Below are 20,574 nucleotides of genomic sequence, written 5' to 3'. Positions count from 1 at the left end.
CATTCCCACGAATGGAGGAAAACAACAACAACAACAGGAAAGGAAGACAAGCCAGGCACTGATGGCTCATGCCTGTAATCCTAGCTACTTAGGAGGCTGAGAACAGGATCGTTTTGCGCCCATCCCAGGATCCCGTGTCCACTGATGGCTGAACACGGTGGTAGGTGCCTGCCATCCTAACTTCTCGGGAGGCTGAGAATCAGAGGACTGCAGTTGCAGGCCAGCCTGGGCAGCAAAGTCCAGGAGATTCCACCTCAGTGAACGAGGCTGGGCATAGCAGCATCTAGCTACAACAGGAATCCTGAAATAGGAGAAGCAGAGTCCAGGTGACTGGGTAGGATGCAAAACCCAATCTCAAAAATAAGTAAGGTGAGGAGAAAAATGAAAAAAGGGAGGTGGGGGAGGCAGAGGCACAGCCAAATAGCAGAGCACAGGGCCGGCGAGTAGGAAGCCTCCATTTCAAAACCAGCAAAGGCCCCCTTCCCCAGGGAGCTTTCATTTCTCCAGTTTTGTTTCTCCAAGCGGTGGCTACCAAGTCCTCCAATCCATTACTCTACAAACGAGCTTGCTTTTTACCACGGCATCATATCTAGTGCCAGGAATCTGTAGTCTTGAATAAATAACTTAAGGGATTTTTAAAAGCCCACAACAGAACTGAGGACATCTGATGAAACACTACACACACGTTAGTACATCAATTCACACACTGACAAAATAGGTTAATTTTAACCAGTTTTTAATTTAATAACTTTCAGTCTATTATATTCAAACTAAGAAACCTACAATGTAAGGCAAACACATCACAAGCCCCATGTCCAGAAGGTGGTCTATGAGGACTAGAGCTGTGGGAATATTAATAGAATCATATTCATAATACTATTTTTACTAAATTATAAAAATATTCTCATCCAATATTATCCTAAGAAATATATCCTATGGACATTAAATTGCGGCATCTATACTAAAGAGAAATAACTTTGAAAAGGGAAAATGTATAGCTGATGGTTACTGTTTTATTTTTCTAAATTCATTGAAAAATGTTTGGGTGGCTAACTTATTAAGTGTTTGGCTGTGAAAGGTTATATTTAATTTGGAGACATAACAATATGTTAGCATTTTTCAATTTTAGTTTTCATGTTAATATGTATTTTCTCCAAATTAAAAAAAATTTTGCGTGTCATTAAGCCTATCCATCTTACAATTCCACCAGAAGACAAACTATATAACTGTATTTATGCTAATAATGAAGTTGTGCAATCTTAAAACAATGTGAAATATCTAGATTTTAGCTAGCTGAAGGATTTTCACCAGTAAATACTTGATTTCACTCAGACTGTTCTAGAATTTTTTGAAAATTGAAAATTCAGGTTTGGTATTTCTCTGAAGCCACCTTGATTAAAATAAAAATGCTTTTAGGAAGCAATTATTATCAATATCTAAAAGACGACATAGCAGTTCAAATGCAAAAACAAAGCCACAAATTACATCTCACACATTAGACAAAGTAAAACACACTCTAAAAGGTCATACAAAAATGTGGTCAGTAGCGTTTATTTTCCCTGTCAGTGCAATTTAGAAGTGAGAGACATGTATTTCAGTAAACACAGACACAAGACGGCTGCGAGAGCTGCTATTTATATGGAATTTCACGCCTCAGGATGCCACTGTCTTGTTTCAGCACTATTGATCACAAACATAACCATGTGGGGACACTTATTAGCAAACCAAACGCTTCAGCTTCTCTGCATTCTAGGTGAGGCATCTGTGCGGTCACTAGCGTGCTGACTCATTTGTAAAGCTGTGTTCGTGCTCATGAAGAAATGGACCTCCAACACATTTAAGTGCGGATCACTCCGATGCAGATCATTTCACTGAATTGAACAGTATTTAATCCATCAAATGCAATTTAGGAATAAAAATAGAAAGCTAACAATTTTTTGGGTTCATTTATTGAAATGCATTCCCCTAACCCCAACAGAACACAAAGACAAATTTCCTTAAAGTGTCTGTATTTTTTCTTTAGTATTCATCCAAACATTTAAACTTTTGAAAAATAAAAAGTTATCAAGATATCTTGCTTTTTTGTATAAGCATCATACCCAGTTTGGATAAAACTGTAGGCAAAACTGAAAGAAAAAAATCGCAGCCATTATTTAATGATGACTATTATAGAAGGCAAGAGACACAAATTTCCAGGTGAAATTTAATTTTGTCTCCTCTCAGTCATTCAGAAAGGAGAGGCGAGTGAGGCTTAAGTACACAAATTTGTAAGTATGGAAACAGTAAGAGTTGTCATGATTACTTTCTTAAAGAGGGGCGCTAGTTGGACACGTCACATCACTAGCTAAGCAAACAAAACTGCACAAATGCTGGCACTGAAACACTAAGTTTGGATGTGGACACTCTATTTGACTTAAATCATTTGGGCGTCTCGGCTTTTGTTATTTTACTCTGAGGTAAAGCAGATGATTTCTTTTTATGCAATGTTTAGCTACATGTACAGAATTCCAAGTTATATTTGTGCACAAATTGGCTTTATATAATACATATATACAAGCCATTAAAAGAGCTCTGTAAGGACAATTTAAACTTCTTTGATTCCTGCTGACAGATTGCTAGATGTAATCCTTAAATAATTTTTTCCCAATGATGAAATCATGTATTTGCTTCAAGACCTCCTGATACTATGTTGCATTGAGGATCACATACCAAAAATCAATCTAGAAGGTAAAAATCAATGTAACAAATCCTACAGTCAGGTAGTGTAGGTTGAATTAAATGAAATCTCATTGTACATTTAATGATGATATTTTTGCTTTTTCCCAGCAACAATTTTACTTTAGCATGAGTGCTACATTAGAATTTAATTCTTTCACAGTCTTATCTTTATTGAGTTTTGAAGTTTGGAATCATTTTGATCCAAAATATATAGGTATACTTTGAAAGAAATGAAAAGTCAATTTAATCAGCTTGGACTTTGCCTACCAGATTCCCTTTCCAATCCACTTTTTTTGACTTAGTATGTTGTTTTTATCCCTCATAATTTCATAGCAAATTATCCACCTGTTTTCTCAACTAAGCAGTGATAGAATCTAAATCTCAGGCGGTATTCTGAAGAAGTGCAGTGTAAATAATTTTGGTAAACTGTAGGATAACTGCATGCAGTGTATACTGTACCATTACAGCACCAAACCCTTTATAAAAACCAAGCACTCCTTCCTCCTGCTTTATGGTACTGATGCAGTCTCTCATTCCCTCATATTGTGTATTAATTGGAAGTACTTCATAGCCAAGGTCTGTGTTGTCAATTATTGTGCGTGTTCCTTGAATGTGAAGTCGGTGCAAAACTGTTTCCAGTGGGTAAAGTATTACGTCAGAGCAAAGACTGGCAACAAAGTTAGCAATCAGTTCTGGAAAATAAGCTTCCAGTATACACTGTACGGGACAACCACTTTCAACTAGGTGGCTATTGCAACTCTTTCTCTTTAGGATTAGCAGGACAAACTTCTGAATGACTGTGCTGATGATGTAATGAAGAACTCCATGCAGCACCGTAGGGAAGATCAAGGAATGGAGTGGAAGGAGTCGCTTGCTATGAGGCACTCCCAAGCCTAGTACTCTTCCGATTCCTTCTCTAATACATTCCAGTATGCTAGCATTTTCTCGAATTATCTCACTCTGAAATGAAAAGAATGAAGTCAAGCAATTTTGAAAAATGTGCCACAAAAGCAAGGCAACACTAAAGCAACCAGCACAATAACCACGTTCGCTGCAGCGTTAGCGTTGTTTATCATAGCCAAGATATGGAATCAACCCAGATGCCCCTCAGTGGACAGAGATCCAGAAAATGAAATTCTACATCCATCAAAAAGAATGATACTGTACCACTGGTAAGGATATAGAAAGACTTAGCTATGTGCATCTGATCATACAAAATAATATTTATCAAAATGAATTCCCGGAAATAGAAACTCAAACACATTAATCTTGCATATGAAGAGACTGGACTTCCAAAGTGCAGGGACTGGCACAAGAGGTCTTAATGAAGAAGTGAATTAAAGGGAAGTTCTTCTTCACAAGCTTCAAGGAAGGGCTCTTCTTCATTTAGGTCCCTTCAGGAGACCTGTGTATTTTTGAGGAAAACAATTTTCTGAAAAAGATCTGAACTCCCTAGAAGGGCAAAGAACCACTAAGCTTGGAGTGGGAAGAAAGCAGATATTGTGAAGAGCTGGATATAGAGTAAAGGAAGAATGACACCAATGGGCACAAATAGATAAAGCATATATACTTGTTGATGTTAGAACTAAGAAGATAACATTAGTTACACAGAGTGAAAGACACATAAAAATGATGATTGGAAAGAGATCTTCCCTAAAACTAAAACTAAATCTTTTGAGTCAGGGTGAAAATTGAGATGGAAATGAAGATTAGATTCATATGAGTAAATGGCCCTCTCCCAGGATAAGTAAAGGATAAAATCAGAGAGGGCCAAGGACAGAGCCTTATAGTACATGGAAGAAAGATCAGACCAGAGAGAAGACGTGCAAGACAGTAGAAAACTGAGAAAAGCAAAGGGGATGGGAATGTGGCTTAGTGGTAGAGTGCTTGCCTAGCATGCATGATGCTGGGTTCCATTCCTCAGTAGCACACAAACAGAAAAAGCTGGAAGTAGCACTGTGGCTCAAGGGGTAGAGTGCTACCCTTGAGCAAAAGAAGCTCAGGGACAGTGCTCAGGTCCTGAGTTCAAGCCCTAGGACTGGCAAAAAATAAAAAAACAAAAACAAAAAAAACCCCAAACAACCTCCCTCCCCAGAAATTTGTAAAAAGCAAATAAACAGACTCAAAGGTGAGTGCTAACAGAGATATGGAGCAGGAAACATAAATGTGTAGACTGGGTATGAAAACACTCAGAGAAAATGAACATCAGTGAGCGTGCATGTAGAGAAATAACATTTAATTTTTTACAACTCAATTATTAATACTGCTTTTATTTTATGAATGTGAGAAATATGACTTAAAATGTCTTTAAAGTCACAGATCTAATTTAAGTAATGTTCTTCTGTTAAGTCTTTCTCAAATTAAAAGTTACTTTCTCCCAGTATGTTCTGTGATACTTGTTTTTTGTTCAATAATGATCATCCTGATATTTTTCCTTTATTGTTAAAGAATATGTCAGGCAGTGATAACTAAACTCTATAGTAACAAACAAAGGTTTTTTTTTTTTTTAAATATCATGAACACAATGTCAAACACAAGAGAAAGAGGAACTATGTTTAGGTCACAAGATGTTAACTTCAGTTAGTTCTAACAACAACAAATCAAAGTATAATGGTGAAGTTAGAAAGAAACTAAAAGGAAAAGCACAAAAAGAAAAGGCTGTTTTAGTAAGAGTTTTTATAGAGGGCACTCAAACACACTGAAGAAAAAGTATGCTGGAGTAACTGATATTGGAACTAGAAGCTAGGCGTATGATCAGTTAATTTTTGTGTATGAGTCAAGTCAAACTGCATTAGCTCTCACAGTTTCAGGTGAAAAAGTGTATGACATTTAATCCTGTACTTCAAGCGCCTCCATGTGGTCAGAAATAATAAAACAAGCAAACAATTTAAAATGAGAGCAGGGAATTCAAGTTTTGTAGGATTTACATCAACAGTATTAGATGTTCCTCACAAAGCATATTTAAGTAGAATGTTGTTGGTAAACTACAGAGGGGGACCATATGATCTGTTTTTATGATCAGTCATTATGCTCAGATACATATTAACGTAACATCCTATGATAATCCATAATCGCCTGAGTTATAAATAGGACAAAAGTTTATATTCTTTCTGTTCAGACCAAGTCATAGGCTGGGTTCTGAGATGTCTGAAAAAAAGAGTACACTTGCCTATGGAAGGCAGGAAGCGAATTAAAACTGTAAGTGTGACGTAAGTTGCAATGGAGATACACATAACAAAAATGTGTGATAATAAAGGACCCTCAAGAAAATTTTTGTGTTTAAACAATCAGATAAACACAGTAGACAGACTATATCCCAGAACTTCAAAAGTAATGAAAACAAGGGAATAGCTCACCTGTACTGTTTCAACTAGGCTTGCTGAATAAAAAGGCATTGCCACTATGTAAGTTAGGCTGTAGAAATTAAAAAGAATTAATCAATATAGTGGAACAAGATAATTACTTAAATTTGCAAATATTGCTTTAATGTATCAACATAATTTATGCTTAAAGTAGAATGACCTTTTCAAAGTTCTTAACTATTGTTTATTGCTTTAGAGATATTAACCTCAAAAACCTGTAACATAGGATACTTTATTAAATAGAGGTTAAAAAAATCAGTAACACAGGGAAACCCTGCAAAGTGGATTTTATATTAAACCAACATAATGTAGGATCATTTGACTCAATGTTTAGACATCTCCTCATATACAGCTAATGCCTGCCCATAAGTTTGGTTCTTAAAATGAGTAACTCCAAAGCCTGCCTTTTAGCCATGTTTGACTATGTATGCTTTCTGTTCTAATCCTGTCATTATTCTCTTTTCCTAGAAGTCCCATTACCCACCTTCAATGAAAGTAAAGTCCCCTTTTATTATTAAAAAACAATATGGTATGGTTTTGCCAAGTTATTCTCTATCACCAATACTAAGTTACAACAACATTACAACTTTGCAAGCCTGCAAAATATAGTCACTTCAAATCATACCAAGGTGGAACTTGACTAACCCTTATGGGCCAGACCCTGGTAAGTAGTGGTTTTGAAGGTGAATGGAACATCACTAAGCAATAATGTGCTGGAATGGAATGGAATGCCCCATGAAAGAAGCCAGCAAGCTGGGGAGTTCCAATTCAAAATCTTCAAAAACATTTTTAAAAGAAGTAAAATTCTAATCTATAAAGATGGTAACTGTTGTAAAAATCACTAATGCCTTTTGGGCTACATTTTTCATGTCACCACAGGTCTGTGTTTGCTGCATTTCTGCTTAAGAATGAAATACACATTGAATACCCCTTGTCAAACTTATTAGGCTCATATGTATTTCAGACTTTGCATTTAGTTTCAAATTTTATATTTTTGCATGCAATTAGTAAAGGTAACTTTTATATGGGGCCCAAGTCTAGACATAAATGAATCTGTATTTTATATACAATTTACAAACACAGCCTGAAAATAATTTGCACTCATATTTTTGTGTTCCTGCATTTTGACCCAATCTGTCATATGGGCCAGGTATTAGAAAATCATGACAATTGTGGTATCATGTTGGTACTAAAATTTTTGAAATTTTGAAGCATTTCAGATTTTAGCCTTTTTGGGTTTGGGATATTCAACCTGTAATAATAGTCTTAAAATTTTGGGCTAAATGAACTGAAAATTTTTGTAATTTCTAACGAACAAAGAAAAATGTGTTATTCCTATAAATTCAAGCTCATGAAAATTACTTTACAGATCAAAAGTATTTCAGGATTCAATTCTTAAACTCTACTGGTTACTTATCCATTGAAGATCCATCCCCATAAATACTTCATTGTTCTAAGTTCACTGCTCATTAAAAAGACTTTTTTCAGTGCTAACACAATAAAAATCCCACCTTTGATACTTACGATTTCAGTATAAGATGTTCACATATTTGTTTAGGGTTCCACTTATGTGCAATCTCCCTAGAATGTAAGAATAAATTTAAATAAAAACCAAATTCATGTTATTTATTTAAAATATTCTTAAACTAGCTTAATTAAAAAAGTTACTTTTTAAGTATGTAGGAGAAATTAATTTTAAATTTTTATTAATTTTTGGAGGTACTGAAGTTTTCTAGGCAGAGGCTCCAATAGAACCACATTCCTAGCCATTTGAGAAACAGTCTAATAATGAAGACTGTCCTTTCTGGAACATATTTTAGAAAACTGTGGTGGTTCAAAAAAAGCAAACGTGTTTCTGTATGTGCTAACAAAAGAAAAAGAGTTATAACTGGCTATAAGAACCAACTTGAGGTGAAATTAAGGGAAGAAATATTTAAAAAATAAGCATGAATGGGAGAAAGAAAAACAAGGATCAGGAGAAAAAAAGAGAACAAAAGGCTTTGCAAAATGTTTAAGCATGAGAATATAAAAAGAAACAAGAAATAGTAAGACTGTCTTACTACATATTTAATATGCAAACAATTTTTTAATAAAAAGAAATTTCAAAGCAAAAATTTTAACTCTGAGCGTATTATGCAAATTAGTTGACTGGCAGAAGCTATCAGCCAGTTCTGTGTTATGGTCAGTGTTGTTGTGTGATCTGAAGAATATTTTTTTCCCTGCCCTTAATTTTGTAAAATATTCCTCCCTGAAGGCAAATGGTGCTCCTAAAGCAAGGCTCAAGCTATGGGAATTCACCATAGTGAAAATGGGCACAAGAAAGTGCTTAAATGACCCAGTAAGAGATTTTCAGATTTGCAGGAAGGTGGCAGGCAGGTCTTTAATGGAAGGTGAATTGCATTAGGGCAAAAATAAACTCAGTATTAGCACTGAATCCTATGCAAAATCTCCTTGGAACCATACACTCAAGGATCTATTACAATCATAATGCAGAATAACACATTCTTTTACATTACTGATAATTTCCAACGTACCCTTATTTACAACAGTGACATTAATTTTGTGATTATCATTAAATCCTATTGTTTGGGGTTTTATGTTTTGAGCTCTAATATATAATGGACACTGCAAGGTGCTTTACATGAATGATTTCTAATTGTCACCACAACTCATCCTTGTACCATAGATGAGGAGTAGGATCAGAAATGATCCATAACTTTCAGGTTCAGATTTCAGGTAGCTTTTGATATGCTTGACAATAATTCCAAGTAAGCTATTCCTTGGACTCTGAAACAGGTTTAATTGAAGCACAGATTATATATGTATTATAATCAAATAGCCTATATGACAATGACAAGTAGAAATAGCTCGCACATTCCTCATTGTTCCTTAGCTAGCAGTAGCTGCCATATGGCAGGAGCTGAAACATGGATTTCAAGAGATATTACAAGTAGCATTTTTCTCAATTATACACTAACTCAACAAGATAGACTAACATTGTAATTTTATCCTCTTTTAGCTACTTCAGCAAGTTTTCAGAGTCATTGTCTTTTCAGAAGCTTTAGTATCTTATTATTTGTTGTTGTTATTATTATTATTGTTTGGTGGGTTTTTTTGCCAGTCCTGGGCTTGGACTCAGGGACTGAGCACTGTCCCTGGCTTCTTTCTGCTCAAGGCTAGCACTCTGCCACTTGAGCCACAGCGCCACTTCTGGCCTTTTCTATATATGTGGTACTGGGGAATCGAACCCAGGGCTTCAAGTATACAAGGCAAGCACTCTTGCCACTAGGCCATATTCCCAGCCCCAAGCTTTAGTATCTTATAAAAATTTAATGTTAAGAAAATGGCAAAATAAAAGTACCTTGGCAATGATGTAAATTCACTAATTATACCTTCTGCTCCAAGTGTGACACCCTGGACAATAAATGTACTTCCCATTCCTTTCCATAGGGATCTTGGACCCTGAAATGAACAAAATTTATGGTCATATCTGTTAATTTCTAAATGTGAAACAAAAAATGAGCCCACAATACAATTTAAAATTGAAGTCATATTTTCCAGTAAGTGTTTTTCTGATGGAAATCTAACAAATTTTTCCTGTGAGAGTCTTATTATAGACTGTAACTAAACATTTTAATGTTGGGTGGCCTATACTTAAAGCCACGATAAACACTGTAAGCTGGGCACTGGTGGCTTACTCCTATAACGCTAATTAGTAAGGAGGCTGAGCGCTGAAGGTCCAAAGAGAGCTCCAGCAGGAAAGCTCATGATACTTTTATCTCCAGTTAACCACCAGAAAACCACAGAGGTGGCACTGTAGCTCAAAGTGGTGGAGCACTAGCCTTAACACAAAGAGCTCAGGGATAGTGTCGAAGCCCTGAGTTCAAGCTCCACACCACCAACAAAAAACAGATGAACACTCCAATTAAATAAATATCCCTAATGATTAATTTATTAAACACCACACATATATATTACATAATATATTCTGTAATATAATAGGGACTATTAGGGAGTGTTGGCTATAATATACATAATATTTTGTTATATAATATGTATTTATATAAAATGTGTATATCATGCAATTATATATTAGAATAGGTTATAGAGCATACACGTATACTATGTATTAATCATATTTCAACACTCATTAGGTTTGCTGTTTGGATGATATATAGGTATTTCAAAATTCACATATATATAACTTATCTCAATCATATGCATCCACCACAAGTTTTTTCTTCTCTGCTACACTGCTGATCTTCCTAGATAACAACTACATCATCCTAGTATCTAAATCATATATAACCACATACCATTTCTGTTTCACTCTTCCTCTCTAATCAATTCCCAAGTCCTACGAATTCTGCTCTCTAAGTCTTTCACAAAGATTTTTGTTTTCCATTCCTGAACTATACAGATTATATCCATCTCATCATTTCTCATTCGAAAACTTTCCACAATGCCATTAGTGATATTAGTAATACTTATCTACATATTATTAGTAAAAGTGTACCAATACACTGCAAATAAATACTCTCAGAAGTTTGATTTGTTTTGATCTCAGTCCCTAACGGCATTTTCTGACTCACTTTGAGTACATATGAAAATACAGAAATGTTCTTGGTTCATTTTAATAGGTTAATTATGAAAATAAATCTCATATTATTCCAAGTCAGTACATACAACTACTTTACGTGATCATCATATAAATGTGACTGTTATTTTACTGGCCTGTTGATATGTTATAATTTCCTATCTTATTATTATGTACACATAATGACATCTTTGTACATATACTTTTGAACATACGTATGTACATTTATATGAAAAAAGTTCTAAGAAATTAATACATCAGAGGTCATGCACACTTAAAATTTTGAATGGATACTACCACACAATCTTAAATTTATTCAAAATACTCTAGTCACTGTTACAAAATGTAGCTTTTAAGATCAAGTGTAGTTACTTTCAGGATTCTGTTCATTTTTCTAGTTCTTTCTTCATCTTTGCTCCAAGTTCCTATTTTACTGCGTACAATTCCAATTCAAAACATTACAACCTCTCCTTTTCTTCTGTCTTAAAAATGATGAAATCCCTCTTCCTGTTTAACTAATGTATGCTTTAAGAAAAAAAAAAATAGGAGCAGCTGCAGACTTCTTGATAATAGGTATTTTTATAATGGTGTACTTTTCCCCAGTTTTCCCGAACCATGCCATGTATTAGTTCACAGTTTGGATAAAGTATTTCTCTTGTATATTCTGACAGAAGTTAATACTTCTAGCCTTGTATCTCACTGTATCATTTTTTTCAAGTTTTTGTTACTATGACTAAGTTTCATATCTCTTGATAGTGAAAACCTGTTGCTAAGTTTGAGCACAGCTTTGTATTTCTGCTAAGTTAATTAAGTGAAAATTTGGAACATGCATAATGATAACATTATGAATTCTACCATTAGGTTACCAAATTAGAAGCCACTGATCCATAAGCCCAAATATATAGTTTTTGTTGCTGTTTTTGTTTGGGCAGTTTGGGGGTTTGAATTAAGGGGCTTGCATTTATTTCCTTGCTCAGCTAGTGCTCTATCAAGTTTTGGGAACTGCCAGCACTACCTTTAAACCATATCATCTAGAGTTAGTCACTTGAGGAACGAGAATTACAGGTATAAGCCATCCGCATCTGGTACAAATACATACAATACAGTCTTAATAGGATCCATAGACTAATTCTCACCTGAGTTTTGTTGAAGTTGTACATAATGTTGACGATTGTAAATGGAGTGAGATGGTAATGATCAGCATGGTAATTAACCTGTAAAAAAATAGTTTATATGTTTTTCCTGTTGTTAAGAAGGAGTCCATGAAAAATATGAAGTGGAGTTACAGCATAAACAGAAACTAAGTTCAAAATCCAAATAAAGTATACATAAGCAAAGTTACTTCAGAAAAGTGTTTAAATGACACATTAAAAATACAGCCTATATGGTAATATGAATACTACTACTGCACAACATACATAGTAATGAAGACTATATAATAAATAGAGCTTTATTTAGACATTTGAATTTTTTGAAATACATCCCCTGCTCATACACATTTGGGGTATGCATTTTCAAACTACTGATTGCAAGTAAGGGGTAAGACATAAAATCATGTAAGGGATCAAAATGAGACACACTGGACTATATAAGACAAGCACAATGTAAAATACGCACATCTTCGCCACAGTCTCCCGGGACACACAGATACTTATCGGGGTGTTTTACTGCTCACTTTTCTATACATTCTTATTTTTCAGTGGTAAATATAAATTAATTTATACTTACCTATATTGTTCGAACCCTAACAGCAAATAATTATAAGCAAAATTATTTTTCAAAGACCGTAAGTTACATATGATACCATCATTTGCATTTCCCACAGAATGGGTCACTGACATTCAATGGCTGACCTGAACAGAAGATTATTTAACAAGCTCAAAATTATTTTCTTAATACTACCAAGGATCTACTTGCTTTTCCTCCAGTGGCACAAAAGCAGTGGTGATTCAAACCATTGACTCTACCTTGAAATGAGGTAGTAGTATCCAGTTATGTTTTAAGACAATTATATCCTTCAATCCAAATAATCACAAAAGGAAAAACAATGTTTGCTTAAGAATGTCCTTGGTGACGGGCACCTAGGCCAATTCCGTTTTCGTTATTGTGAACAGGGCTGCTTTCAATGCGGGTATGCACCTTTCAAGGGCATGCAGACTAGCATTCCTTTGGATATATAAACTGACCAATGGGTAAATAAAATATGGTACAAATATACAATGGAGTACTTCTCAACCATAAAAAGAATTAAATTACGTTTGCAAGAAAACAGATGAAACTGGTAACTATTATAAAATAAGCTAGACTGAAAAAGACAAGTGTCACATATCACTCATATATGACATGTAGCCCCTATAAATAATGTCAGAAATGTAAAATAGGTTCTCTTTGGGTGAGTACCAGTGGGTGGTAGGAAGGCAAAAGGAGAATGCATAGGGGACAATGAACATAGTTGAAACAGAACGATTAAACTTGTTCCTATTGAAACTGTTTCAAAAAAGTGAGAAGAGGATGAAGGGAATAAAATGGGGTGACTTTGATTAGGGGTCACTGTGTGTATATATGGACATACCACAAGGAAACTTCCTTTATTTTGGTTGGTTCTGGGGCTTGACCTCTGGGCCTGGGCACTGTCCCTGCGCTCTTCAGCTCAGGGCTAGTGCTCTACCACATTGAGCCACAGAACCACTTCTGGTTTTTCTAGTGGTTAATTAGAGATGAGAGGCTCAGGGACTTTCCTGCCCTGGCTGGCTTTGAACCACGATCCTTAGATCTCAGCCTCCTGATTAGTTAGGATTATAGGTGTGAGCCACTGGTGCCCAGCAAATTTAAAAATAATTTAAAAGAATATCCTTGAAGCAGTAATTTTATGAAGTTGACCCTGGAATACTACATGTCTCCTAAGAAAAACGATGGAATGAGGGATATCATTTAGGGAATGGAATTGCAAGCTGGGCTGGCTGCACTGTTCATAGACTACCAATTCTCCTGGAAAAACTTTATGGCAAATTACAGCTATTATACTTGGGGGAGATATGTTCTTGGAAATGAACACGGCAAGCTTGATTTAAAAAAAAAATCCTGATAATATTTTCTCACTAAAAATGGGTTTCCCAACAAGTGCTGGAGGGGGTGCGGGGAAAGAGGAACCCTTCTCCATTGTTGGTGGGAGTGCAAATTAGTACAACCACTTTGGAAAACAGTATGGAGGTTTCTCAAAAAGCTCAATATAGACCTACCCTATGACCCAGCCATACCACTCCTAGGCATCTATCCTGAACAGCAGGTCCCAAGATATCAAAAAGACATTTGTACTTCCATGTTTATCGCGGCACAATTCACAGCAGCCAAAATTTGGAAACAACCCAGATGCCCCTCCACAGATGAATGGATCCAAAAAATATGGTACCTATACACAATGGGATACTACATAATGATTAGGAATGGTGAAATATTGTTATTCGCAGGGAAATGGTCAGAACTTGAACAAATAATGTTGAGTGAGACAAGCCTAGAACACAGAAAACAAAGGGGCATGATCTCCCTGATATATGACTGTTAACAAAGGGAGACAGAGAGACAGTAGAGACCAGGTCTGTGAAACCAAAAACTGCTTGTCAAATGGTATTCCCCACAGGATTGGGGCAGCAACCCAACAGTATGTAACTAAAACCAAACAACTACTCAACATATAAAGGTCAAAAATTGACCTCTCAGGGGAATACAATAGCCCAAAAGCTATGTATGTACGTTCATATAAGACTACTGTCAACACATTGTCTAATATCGACATTACATTTAAAGCCCTAGGCGAATTTTCTTGGGCCTGGCCACGTGGATACTGTATATGTTCTTGATACATTGTGTATTGTATATATGTCTACCTGACCTAGGGAAGGGAAAGAAAAATAGGGTGTAAGATATCACAAGAAATGTACACACTGCCCTACTATGTAACTGTACCCTTTTTGCACAACACCTTGTCAAAAAAATTTGTGTTCAGGCCTGGGAATATGGCCTAGTGGCAAGAGCGCTTGCCTCCTACACATGAAGCTCTCGGTTCCATTCCCCAGCACCACATATATGGAAAACGGCCAGAAGGGGCACTGTGGCTCAGGTGGCAGAGTGCTAGCCTTGAGCGGGAAGAAGCCAGGGACAGGGCTCAGGCCCTGAGTCCAAGGCCCAGGACTGGCCAAAAAATAAAAATAAAAAATAAAATAAAATAAAATAAAATAAATTGTGTTTAATTAATAAAAAAATAAAAAAATAAAAATGGGCTTCCAATCTTAGCTACCCAGGAGGCTAAGATTTGAGGATTGCTGTTAGAACCAGCCTGGGAAGGAAAGCTTCTGAGACTCTTACCTCCAATTAGTCAACAAAAAGTCAGAAGTGGGGCTATGGTTCAAGTGGTAAAACACTTGAGCACAAAAGCTTAGGGACAGTGCCCCCAGTTCAAGTCCCAGGACCTATATACACATACATGCACACACACATACACACACAATGGGTTTCCAAGTAAAAGAATTAGAAAGACTTCTGCTGCTATCAGCTGCACTTAGAATGAAGTTAGATCAATGTTTTATTTTAATTTCTGTTATATTATTTAAATAACAATATGTGATGATTAAGAAATTGTACATGGGTAAAAGTAGCAATTCAAGAAACACTGAAAGCTAGGTGCTGGGGGCTGACGCCTGTCATCCTAGCTACTCAGGAGGCTGAGATCTGAGGATCATGGCTTGAAGCCAGCCCAAGGCAAAGTCCACAAGTCTCCCATCTCCAATAAACCACTCAAAAACTGGAAGTGGCTCTTTGGCTCAAAGTGGTATAGCGCTAGCCTCAAAAAAAAAAAAAAAGAGTTCAGAGACAGCACCCAGGCCCTGAGTTCAAGCCCCACAACTGACCAAAAAAAAAAAAAAAAAGCACTGAAAATCAATGGGGGTAGATTTTTATGTAACAAAATATAAAAAGTTCATGTGGTTCCACTGCAAATTACCTTTAACAAATAATCATTTAGTGAGTTTTGGTGCAACCCAAAAAATGAATACAAAATACTACTGCTTACATACTACAAGAAACTGGAGATGCCCAGGTGATAAATGCTAACTCCAACAATGAAGACATTTACAAAAACGTAAAAGTTATTTTTATAAACAAGTTACTTATGAAGTATCTAATGATTTTGCTTTAATGAAAAAGGGATATAAATTTATTTTCCACTTCTAAATTCTACATCAACAGGTACAACCCAGGTAAACCAATGTTCTTTGGGACTTAAATGTCTTCTAGCTAATATAACAGATTTTGGAACATTTCACATAGAATAATACAAGTTTTCATGTCACGTCTTTGAATTCTGAACTTCCAATGATGGTTAGGACTGTCTCAGGAGGTCACGGAAATTACACTTACTTGACATTGGCGGCGTAGAACAATGCAAGGATGGGCCAGTACATTTTCTGTAAAGAGACTATATAAGAACAATTTATGTATATTTATCTATACATACATTTATTTGTAACACATATATGAAATTAATCCCTGTCTGAAGTCTCATGCATTGTCTCAAAGGATTTTAAAAAATTTGATGCTTGCAAAGAATTTAGCCAGTAACAGAATTCAATATAAAAAATGAAAATTAGATCCTACAATTGGTAAGTAAGGATAACCCCATATAGTATCTATAAAGACAGAAATAGAATTCTGTGTATTTATCAGGAGAAATGCCACATTATACCATTTCTTTCAGAAAATGTCCTACAAATGAAATTAACCCAAACATCTGTTCTTCAAGATCCTCACTGTAAACACTTTAACTTGACTGGCCTGGCATTTAAATTACAGAATTTTAGTGATCATGGTAATCACCATATTGTATATCAGTTATTTCTTTAAAAAATATTCCCCACAAAGTGGTTGCAGATTACACACATGACATGCACATACTCAAAATGTAGATTAGTTATTACATAAAACGAATGCTTTAAGCACAGGGAAGCTGAAAATATCAGTAGACTGGAACATACATATTTTATGCATACTGATGAGCATCCTCAGTTTTACTTAGACAAATAAGGTCTTTTGGTTAAAATGCTTAAAATAATGAATGTCACTCAGGTATAAAATGCAGGTTTTATTCAAGTATAATATTTACAAAACTGCTAATCAATAAAGATCACAACAATTAAGAGGACTATTCTTAAAATCATCATTAGCTGAGTGCTGGAGGCTCACACTTGTAATCCTAGCTACTCAGGGGGCTGAGATCTGAAGACTGAGGTTCAAAGCCAGCCCAAGCAGAAACTATCGCCCCAAAAGGCCTTTTGGTGCTATGGCTCAATTGGTAGAATGCCAGCCTTGAGCAAAAGCTCTGGAACAGCACCTAAGCTCTAAGTTCAAGTCCCAGGACGGCACAAAAATAAAATAAAATGATCATTAGGAACAACAACAAAAAAAATGAAGCTGTGTTCACTATGTGCTAATTAATGACAAAAATCTACACTCTACAGTGCCAAATATCTTGGTAGCATCCAAACATTCAGAGAAGGCTCAAGGCACAATTACTGTTCTTGATGAGGAAGGAGATAAAACTATATTTGAGTTTATTCTATCAGGTACTACAACATGCATGATAAAAATCACTTTGAATTCATGAAACTGAAGTTTCTCCCCTTACTAGATTTTAAATGAATTTTTGCAATGTATTATTTAATATTTAGTCTGCTATTCCAAATTGTTAAATGAGGAAATACCAGTCATTTATTATCACAAATTACAGAGAAAACTCAATAAAAACATAATCTTTAAACATTACCTTGCAAGTCCAATGCCAAATCCAGCAAATCTATTTAACTGTTCTAAAATAAAAGGAGTAAGATTACTTATAACCAAAATTAGATGTACTACACAAACAAAACCTTTTTTTATATTACCATACTAATCATCTAAAACTTAACATTAAGCTGTGCTAGGGTTAAGAAGGTAATTTGAATGTGTGAAGGATTCTGAGCCTTGGGCTTTATAGCAAATTGTCAGATGTGAACCTCTTGAAAGTGTAACTGTTCATTAGCTCCAAACAACTGTCATCATGTAGGGTGAGCCACAGATCGCTAAGCTGTGACTTCTTAAAACTTTTTATATAACGTGTTTCAGTATTAGTAATGTTAACTTTTTGAAAAATGGTAAAAACACTGTTGGGGATATATCAAATGAGTTGAGTATGCACAGGACTAAGGACTATCAGTTTTTATCTCCTGAATGAAATCAAAACGTGTTTTCAATAGAGACTGGTAACCTGTCCACTTAGGCTGTGATATTAATTATTCAGTTATCGATTGAACACTTTATTAATCCAATAGTTACAAGTAAAGCATCTCAAAATAAAAGTCTTCTAAATGGGCAAATGCAACTGTCTTCTTCCCTATGACCTTGAGTTGAAGAAATTCAGTTTTTGTGATAGGCACACAGGTGTGATTACTAGTAGTGTTATCTGCAGTATTCGTGGAAGAGTTAACAGTTTGAAAAAGTCTCATCTGCGTCATAACAGTCTTTCTCCTAAGAACGTAAAGTCTTAATGGTGAACTAGACAGGAAGCTAGAGATTAAATATCCGTGTTCACAAGGGTTAAGTCCTAATCCCACTTTCAAATGAAGCAATCCATGCTCGCATTTTCTGTGAGGATGGACCATGTAAGCACGTTCATTGGGAGACTGTGGGCTTCATCTTGAAAGATGTATAAGCTAAAAGTTTCTTTGTGCCATATTAAGGTTCTGTTCACCTTTTACCTTCTCTATCCTTTTTGGTTTTTTTTTTGGTGGGCACAATCCTTTGCAGATAGTCACAGAAAGTCCATTCCTATTTCTTGGAAAGTGTTAAGAAGGCTGCCCTTAACCTTGAATGTCTCTGGGGTGCCTATCCTTGTACCCTCAGTCAAGATCTCAAATGAAACCCCAGTTTTGTTAAGAAGTGTCTCACTATCACCACCGCTTAGCAACTATCCGTGCACTCGGAATCATTTTCAGTATCTTCCTGGGGTCGGCATGAGTGGGGGAAGGGAGCACTTGTTACTTGTCAGGAGGCGGACGGTATGACCCTGGCTTAAAAATACCTGGATCTAAAAAAAACAAGAACAAAACCACAACAAAACCGGGTCCAATCGCCCCGATGACAGGAGGGGAGGGAGGAGGAGAGGGGTACCTCGGTTTACCTAAGTATCCCACGCTGTCCCGGGCGCTGACACACACAACACAGAAAAACACACACACACACACACACACACACACACACACACCCCTCCCTCCCCCCCGAGGGCGGTCAGAGGGGAAGGCGGCCACACACACACACACACCCCTCCCCCCCCGAGGGCGGTCAGAGGGGAAGGCGGCCCGCGGGAGGCACCGACAAGGCCCTGTCCGGACCCAGGGATCCATCGGCTCACGGGGACACGGGGGGGTGGGGGGACCCCCAGGCCGCGCTCAAGCTGCGGGCCATGCGGGGAGGGGGGAGGGGGAGAGGGAGGGGAAGGGGGGGAGGAGGAGGAGGAGGAGGGCCTGCCCGGGACAGAGGACGAAGGGAGGACGGCGGGGTGGGGGGGTGTGGAGCGCCCTGGGCGGGGCCTCCCCGGGCCGCGGCGGCGCCGCCCCTCCCGCCCGCCCCGCCCGCCCGGTGCCCCGCGCCCCGCGCGCCCCTCACCGCTGCTCCGGCCCTGCGCGCCCGGGCCGCCGCCCGCCGGGACGTCGTCGGCGGGGCCCTCGTAGGGCGTGGAGGCGGAGGGCGCGCCGTAGGGCGGGCTCTTGTCGCCCCAGTGCAGGTTGCGGCTCCCCGGGATGTCCGGGGGGGTCGTCACCCAGTGGCCCGCGGGGAAGGCGCCGCCCCAGCCCGGCTCGTCCCGGGCGCCGCCGCCGCCCCGGTAGCCCAGGCCGTCGAACCCGTCCGGGCGCCGCGGATGCATCGCCGCGGGGTGGGGGTGGGGGTGGGGGGGACGAGGAGGAGGGGGCCGGAGGAGGAGGGGGCAGGAGGAGGCCGGCGCCCCCGACGCCCTCCGCTTGCGCGGCCCGCTCCGGCTCCGCGAGACCCAGACGAGCGGGCGCGTCTGACAACCGGAAGTCACGCTGGGGACCCGGAAGCGGCGCGGGCACGTGACCGCGGCGACTTCCGGCCGCCCGCGGAGCGCGGTTGCTAAGGCGACGCGGCGGCCGCGGACGGCGGGTCCCGGGCCCCGGGAGCTTCGGGGAGGTGAGGCGGGGATTGGGGGGGTTCGGGGGAGTCGGGGACGGGGGGGGGGGCCCGGGCGGAGGAGGAGGAGGAGCTCGCGCGGGCACGGCCCCTGGCCGGGGAGACCCCGAGACCCCGGCCCCGCACCTCCCCCTCCCACCCGAGGGGGCGGGGGCGCTGCGTGGGCCTCGTCCGTCCAGCCCCGGCTGCCCCGGAGAACGCGGGGGGCCCCCGGGCCCGGCCCTGGAGCCGGCCAGCCCCCAGTCAAGGGCGGGTGGGGCGGGAGGAAGAGACCCCGCCACCCCCCCACCCCCCCCACCCCGCCCCGCCCCTCGGGGAGGACTTTACAGCGAGGTTAATCACAGTCTACCTTCGGATGCATCCCAATAGCCGACGGTCCGTAAAGCCCGCCATGATGATCCGAGGCGCCCCCCCTCCCCTCCCCTCCCCTCCCCCCGGGACCCCCCCGCCCGTGGACGGGTCCCCCCCTCACCTGCTTTCGTGAGCTCCATGGACTATTGAGGGAGAGAGGGTCCCCCCAGGTCTAACTGAGTCTTGCATGGGTTCTTGCTGTGTCCCTTCTCACCGACGACGGACGGAGGGATCGCTTAGAACCCCCGGGGCTTCCAGAAGAGAACCCCGACGCCCACCCGGCTGTTCTCGATCTTCCAGGCCCGAGCTGCC

At 39.1% G+C, this 20,574-nt stretch overlaps 1 protein-coding gene across 2 annotated transcripts; it reads right to left on the bottom strand.

The window, feature by feature from the left end:
* Nucleotides 1–611: 611 nt before the first annotated feature.
* Slc25a46 (solute carrier family 25 member 46) lies at nt 612–20,439 on the bottom strand. 2 transcript variants are annotated; one of them, XM_048331295.1, is made up of 8 exons: nt 20,384–20,439; nt 17,492–17,534; nt 16,090–16,147; nt 11,814–11,891; nt 9,442–9,542; nt 7,605–7,661; nt 6,075–6,132; nt 612–3,678 (listed from the first exon to the last, which is right to left on the bottom strand). In XM_048331295.1, exons 1-8 carry the CDS (start codon nt 20,400–20,402, stop codon nt 3,100–3,102), a joined length of 993 nt encoding a protein of 330 aa, XP_048187252.1. In that variant the 5' UTR covers nt 20,403–20,439; the 3' UTR covers nt 612–3,099. The 2 variants fall into 2 exon arrangements, with proteins under 2 accessions (XP_048187252.1, XP_048187250.1); XM_048331293.1 differs by lacking the exon at nt 20,384–20,439 and adding an exon at nt 19,369–19,641.
* Nucleotides 20,440–20,574: the final 135 nt, after the last annotated feature.

This window comes from Perognathus longimembris, chromosome 22 (genome assembly GCF_023159225.1).
Source record: "Perognathus longimembris pacificus isolate PPM17 chromosome 22, ASM2315922v1, whole genome shotgun sequence".
In the NCBI taxonomy this organism is placed as follows: Eukaryota; Metazoa; Chordata; class Mammalia; order Rodentia; family Heteromyidae; genus Perognathus; species Perognathus longimembris.
The sequence above is the reverse complement of the archived record's forward strand: the minus strand, read 5'-3'. Positions and strand labels throughout refer to the sequence as shown.